Source organism: Coregonus clupeaformis, chromosome 30, assembly GCF_020615455.1.
Source record: "Coregonus clupeaformis isolate EN_2021a chromosome 30, ASM2061545v1, whole genome shotgun sequence".
NCBI lineage: Eukaryota > Metazoa > Chordata > Actinopteri > Salmoniformes > Salmonidae > Coregonus > Coregonus clupeaformis.
In genome coordinates this window covers 22,641,195-22,648,086 of record NC_059221.1, presented here as the reverse complement: position 1 = coordinate 22,648,086, position 6,892 = coordinate 22,641,195, and the positions used below count along the sequence as shown (strand labels likewise).

The following is a 6,892-nucleotide window of genomic DNA, read 5'->3' as shown; positions in this document are numbered from 1 at the left end:
TGTGGTCAGGTGCCACAAAGAGGCCCTTGGATGTACACAGAGAGCAAACATTCATAATATGCATGTCAATCTCTCCTGGCTCAAAGTGGAGGAGAGATTGACTTCATCACTGCTTGTGTTTGTGAGAGGTGTTGACATGTTGAAAGCACCGAGCTGTCTGTTTGAACAACTGGCACACAGCTCAGACACCCATGCATACCCCACAAGACATGCCACCAGAGGTCTCTTCACAGTCCCCAAGTCCAGAACAGACTATGGGAGGCACACAGTACTACATAGAGCCATGACTACATGGAACTCTATTCCACATCAGGTAACTGATGCAAGCAGTAGAATCAGATTTTTAAAAAAGAAGATAAAAATACACTTTATGGAACAGCGGGGACTGTGAAGCAACACAAACATAGGCACAGACACATACATACACACACATGATAACATACGCTCTATAAACACACGTACACATGGATTTTGTGTTGTAGATATGTGGTAGTGGAGTAGGGGCCTAAGGGCACACACTTAGTGTGCTGTGAAATCTGTTATGAATGTATTGTAATGTTTTTTAAAATGTATAACTGACTTAATTTTGCTGGACCCCAGGAAGAGTAGCTTCTGCCTTGGCAGCAGCTAATGGGGATCCATAATAAATACAAATACAAATGGGAGCTAATGCTCTCTCTGCCCCCAGAGAAATGATGGGCGTGTGGGGATGATTAGTGGGAGAACAGGAACAGAGGGCCAGAGCCAGCCTAAGTTGTGCGCTGCTCACTCAGCAGAACCGAACAGTACAGCCCTGTCAGCAGTCAGACGGAAGGAAGGGAGGTGGCGTTCTCCTTTAACTGGATTGCCATCCCATCCTATCCCCTGCTCAGATCAGCTCAGCTCATAGGCTTCAAAAGTTCTGCTTTATCACTGGCCAAGCTCTGATTTCCAATCACATTCTCCAGCCAGAATCTAGTTTAATGAATAGTCTATACATCTGATCTCCTTCATATGCGCACAGATGTGCGCGCACACACACACACACACACACAGACTGTAGCTTTAATTAGATTCTGACATTGGGACGCTTGAGGGTATTCATGGTTGCTGAAATTATAGTCATACAGTGGGGGAAAAAAGTATTTAGTCAGCCACCAATTGTGCATGTTCTCCCACTTCAAAAGATGAGAGAGGCCTGTAATTTTCATCATAGGTACATGTCAACTATGACAGACAAATTGAGAATATTTTTTCCAGAAAATCACATTGTAGGATTTTTAATGAATTTATTTGCAAATTATGGTGGAAAATAAGTATTTGGTCACCTACAAACAAGCAAGATTTCTGGCTCTCACAGACCTGTAACTTCTTATTTAAGAGGCTCCTCTGTCCTCCACTCGTTACCTGTATTAATGGCACCTGTTTGAACTTGTTATCAGTATAAAAGACACCTGTCCACAACCTCAAACAGTCACACTCCAAACTCCACTATGGCCAAGACCAAAGAGCTGTCAAAGGACACCAGAAACAAAATTGTAGACCTGCACCAGGCTGGGAAGACTGAATCTGCAATAGGTAAGCAGCTTGGTTTGAAGAAATCAACTGTGGGAGCAATTATTAGGAAATGGAAGACATACAAGACCACTGATAATCTCCCTCGATCTGGGGCTCCACGCAAGATCTCACCCCGTGGGGTCAAAATGATCACAAGAATGGTGAGCAAAAATCACAGAACCACACGGGGGGACCTAGTGAATGACCTGCAGAGAGCTGGGACCAAAGTAACAAAGCCTACCATCAGTAACACACTACGCCGCCAGGGACTCAAATCCTGCAGTGCAAGACGTGTCCCCCTGCTTAAGCCAGTACATGTCCAGGCCCGTCTGAAGTTTGCTAGAGTGCATTTGGATGATCCAGAAGAGGATTGGGAGAATGTCATATGGTCAGATGAAACCAAAATAGAACTTTTTTGGTAAAAACTCAACTCGTCGTGTTTGGAGGACAAAGAATGCTGAGTTGCATCCAAAGAACACCATACCTACTGTGAAGCATGGGGGTGGAAACATCATGCTTTGGGGCTGTTTTTCTGCAAAGGGACCAGGACGACTGATCCGTGTAAAGGAAAGAATGAATGGGGCCATGTATCGTGAGATTTTGAGTGAAAACCTCCTTCCATCAGCAAGGGCATTGAAGATGAAACGTGGCTGGGTCTTTCAGCATGACAATGATCCCAAACACACCGCCCGGGCAACGAAGGAGTGGCTTCGTAAGAAGCATTTCAAGGTCCTGGAGTGGCCTAGCCAGTCTCCAGATCTCAACCCCATAGAAAATCTTTGGAGGGAGTTGAAAGTCCGTGTTGCCCAGCGACAGCCCCAAAACATCACTGCTCTACAGGAGATCTGCATGGAGGAATGGGCCAAAATACCAGCAACAGTGTGTGAAAACCTTGTGAAGACTTACAGAAAACGTTTGACCTGTGTCATTGCCAACAAAGGGTATATAACAAAGTATTGAGAAACTTTTGTTATTGACCAAATACTTATTTTCCACCATAATTTGCAAATAAATTCATTAAAAATCCTACAATGTGATTTTATGGAAAAAAAATTCTCATTTTGTCTGTCATAGTTGACGTGTACCTATGATGAAAATTACAGGCCTCTCTCATCTTTTTAAGTGGGAGAACTTGCACAATTGGTGGCTGACTAAATACTTTTTTTCCCCACTGTATATATACCGTACACATAAGACAGTAGTTACACAATACCTGAAGAATAGCTTGTAATTCATAGTTCATAAATCATCTAATCATTTCTTTGAACTTCAGATATTACCAGATATATGGAATTTATACGATAGCTTTATACGATAGGGATTTATTTCTAGCTTAATGATAAACAGTACATGTCTAACATTTAATTAAACAAATACGAGGGATGAATGGAGATTGTTTTAAAGGAGAACTAATCTTATAAAGGATAGATATATGTGTGTAAATGCATCTGAGCATCTATAAATGCAAGGCGCTGACTCTATTATCCTCCAAGGCAATTTGCTTGTGGAGGCTAGCTGGTATCAGATGCCGTGAGTCTGCAGTGGATTGGGGAATATCCATTATGAGGTGTTATCTGAAACATCAGTCCAGCAGATTAATCGGATGAGAGAGAGAGCATAGCTGATGCATCAGACTTTGGGTAACTGGCTATATGGCAGGAGTTATGGTCTGGTCATCTACCACAGCTTAGGTCTATTAGATTTATCTTTATAATTCTGATATACGGTATAGAAGAAAGAGAGAGCGAGAGAGAGAGAGAGAGAGAGAGAGAGAGAGAGAGAGATCAAAGTACAGTAGCCTACCTTGAAGATGAAGGTCTCATTGAAGGTAGGGTTCAGCGTCTTCTTGTGCACCTTGGTGGTAAAATGCTTCTTCTTGTCTGGGAGGACGTAGACCTTGACATAGGGGTCAGAGGTGCCACCGCTGTCCATGGAGAGGAGATCAGCTGCTTGGAGGAGGCCCACTGTGAGCTAGGGGTCAGAGGTCAAGGGTCAAAGAGATCAGTCAATCTGCCTCAATGCACTATGTACCCAGACAGTGTCCTTTCACAGTTCCAGAGACAACCCACAGTTTAACCCACTGTTATCGGAACAGATATTTATTTGAACAGATCAAAGAAAGCCTTTGCTTTATGCTTGTATAACACATTACGATGAACATGATAACGATGCTTTGGTCTGTTGTGAGGTCCTCAAGGTCTCAGTGAACAAAGAAGATTCTCCACAGAAGAGTACGAGGATGGAGCAAATGCTGCGTATCAGGTCAAGGAAATCCAGTCATACGTTGCTTATATAACACAAACAAGGAATGGGTTAACCCTAACCCTTGGTAAAAGTTTGACTGATTTGATCTTGAAAGCATAACTGTAGAATGATGGGTTGAATCAATCCTTTAGTGTCAGCAAGTTCACATTTACAGCTGTCCTTGGCTTTTGCCCAACCAAGACATATTCACTCAAAGCTGCATTTTTTGGAGGCAAAAAACACTCAGCAAATGGCAAAAATCCATTGCTTTGAAAGCAGTGATGTGGAAAACTAACTGGACTAAAGGCAGTTTGCACACTAAAGCTTATTTTTTTTACTTTTTCCCAACACAGTAAAATAGTATATTTAAGCTCCTGGGTCGTAAGAAAGCCATCTTCTCAAGTCAAAACACCCACCTTGTTGTCCTGGAAGTCGTAATCTATGGAGTACTGAAGCTTCCCGAGCTTTTCTTTCTCCTTCACCTCTTCCTCTTTCTCGTCTCCAGTCATACCAGTCTCAGCATCATCTTCATCATAATCATCATCGTCCTGTTTCTGAAATGACAAGGGGGCAGGAGGGGGCAGAGGGGGCGTCAGACATTTGAACAGAGAGAGTAAAAAACACCTATAGGTTATTCTTCAGTAGTCTGGTTAGTCACAGCAGCCATCTACCTGCCACTTACCCCCTGCTTGCTTACCCAGATGTTACCAGTGCAGTGTGCACATCTTTTTATCGATGACCTTAGTTGCAACATGACTTGATTTCACTATTCCTTGGGTGACACCATTTGCTTTTGCACTCTATATTCATCATTCATTATTTACTGTATAGTCATTGACAGAGAGAGAAATAGAGGGATATACTGAATGTAAAAATAAGAACATGTGAAGTAAAACAGTCAATATATAGTCAGTTTGCTACAGGGGTAGCCCCAGGCAGGACAAATGCTGGGCACCCTATAGATCAGATAAAAGCATCCTTTAGGCATACATGTACTATAGATTGGATCAGATCTGAGATAGTGATCCCTGTAACTACTCTTGCTTCTGAAACGTTGAAAATCTAGCCCATTACAACACTCTAACAATAGAGTGATAAGAGTCAAATATACCACAAAATGTCCTTCAGTGATTACACCTCCACTGACATAATCATCGTAATTACTGAAAAAGCAACACTTATCTACAGCAGATATGAGCTAATAACTTCTGCTAATACACAATACTTGTTACAGATGTATTGTACAGTATCTATAGTTATTGGGAACATTTACAAATCCCATTGTCAGTTCATATGATCATACAATTAATAAAATAGCTAACCATGACACCATGGTAGAATTACTGACTCTTTTAAGGGATTTGTTTGAATATTCATTTTTAAATATTGTCCATGACACACAAACTGCACAATATGTAAATTAGTAGGGCCATGCTATTCACCGCAGAGCTTACCCTGGAAGAGGAACCGGGGCAGTCTGCAGCTCATTCTACGTTGTATTCTAAAACACAGACACCCATCCATACACAACACACATTCACAGACACAAACACCCACCCAATTACTAGCACATTCACACAGACACTGTATTCTACATACTATATTCACCCTTGCATACACAGCCTTACATACTGTATATACCTCACATTAACTGAGCATACTTTTAACCAGCAACAAGCATACGTAAGCACACAAGCCCACACACACTCACTCACAAAAGCGCTCGTATAAAAACTCACCTACTATTCAAACACACGCGCACGCACGCACACACACACACACACACACACACACACACACTCCATCTCCTTATAGTGGCATTCTGTAAATTTGTTGTGGTAAATGCTTTGCATTCGAGCATGCCAGGCCACACAATGCAGGAGAATATAGTAGTCTTTATAGAGAGCAAAATGTAGATGAAATGACTCAGTTGTTTTCAGTCTCTTATAGTCTTCTGATATACATGTAAGTAATGTATCAATGTCAGTAATAATCTTGGTAGTCAAGATTGCATGCTTTGCAATCCTGAAAAACTGTGTACGTGAAAATTTCACAGCCATGTGAAGTCATGCTATTTTGGAGAGTTCCAGTCTAAATCATACCAAACATGCAGTGGGATTCAAGGATTACCGAATGGTATGTCCGAAAGTATGCCCCCATTGTCAGGACTTTCGTTTGTGAGCTCATTCATGGAATTATGAAATCCAAATCTATGCGGTCAATTGGTGTACTTACCTCTGGGGTTTACATTTTAATCATGCTGTCTAAAGAGAAGTCAAATGTGGCTCACATTTTAACCATTGATCAAACTTTCTGGCCCACCATTCTTTTCCACTAACACCACTGCTCCAGGGAGGAAGGGAAACGTTGACTAAAACCTAATTGGTCAGCAGCATCATGGGTCATCCAGGATAGTTACTCTCAAGTCAAGTTGTGGCCATTCAATGGTACCTACTGAAAGGGCTTGTGTTGATCTTTGTCAAGAGATACAAACCTCTTTATCTCACCTTGATCTCTGAGCATGTTTGCACAGCTGAATTTAGGATGTAGAAATGACATGAATTTCACACTCAAAGCAGAGCATGGAAAATACTTGTATTATAGTTACTGTAAGTGACTTGTAGTGATAATTACTATGCACAATAATGTGCTTGATTAGTTAACACGATTGTGGAAACGTTCAAAGATCTCAATGAGGTAAAGTTTCACCCATTATTTGACAAATAGCCAACCTCACCCTTTGCACATGCATGTTAGTGATCTCTACTGGGTTGCCTCAGTGCACTCATCATCATTCATCAACCATAGGATGAGTTTCACGTTCATTTCAAAACCGTTTCAAATATTTCCACTTCAGAGGTCGTATAGTTTAAAAAAAAATATTTTCCCAAATTGCAACCTCTCCATGGATACTCAAGACATCATCATGGTAGTCGGTGAGGCTGCATATCAAATCAGTGGACTTGCGAAGCAGCTTAATCGCTCCCATAGCTACACCCTCAAGCACCCGCAGCACCTAAGCTTGCAAGACTTAGAAAGCCATAGCATCCATTGTCATCATCGCCAATCCCCTTCCACAAGCCCAGCCCACCCCCACCTTTCCCTCTGCCCT

General features: G+C 41.8%; 1 protein-coding gene across 4 annotated transcripts in view; it reads right to left on the bottom strand.

Moving 5' to 3' along the window:
* LOC121545624 (synaptotagmin-2-like) overlaps positions 1 to 6,892 on the bottom strand; it is a 91,675-nt gene that overhangs the window by 7,599 nt on the left and 77,184 nt on the right. For 3 of the 4 annotated variants that reach the window (XM_045209484.1, XM_041856306.2, XM_041856305.2), the window contains 2 exons: positions 4,197 to 4,334; positions 3,340 to 3,507 (listed from right to left, as the gene is read on the bottom strand). In XM_045209484.1, coding sequence (XP_045065419.1) covers positions 3,340 to 3,507; positions 4,197 to 4,334 — 306 coding nt within the window. The remainder of the gene's footprint in view (positions 1 to 3,339; positions 3,508 to 4,196; positions 4,335 to 6,892) is intronic. The other variant, XM_041856307.2, reaches the window with a different exon arrangement.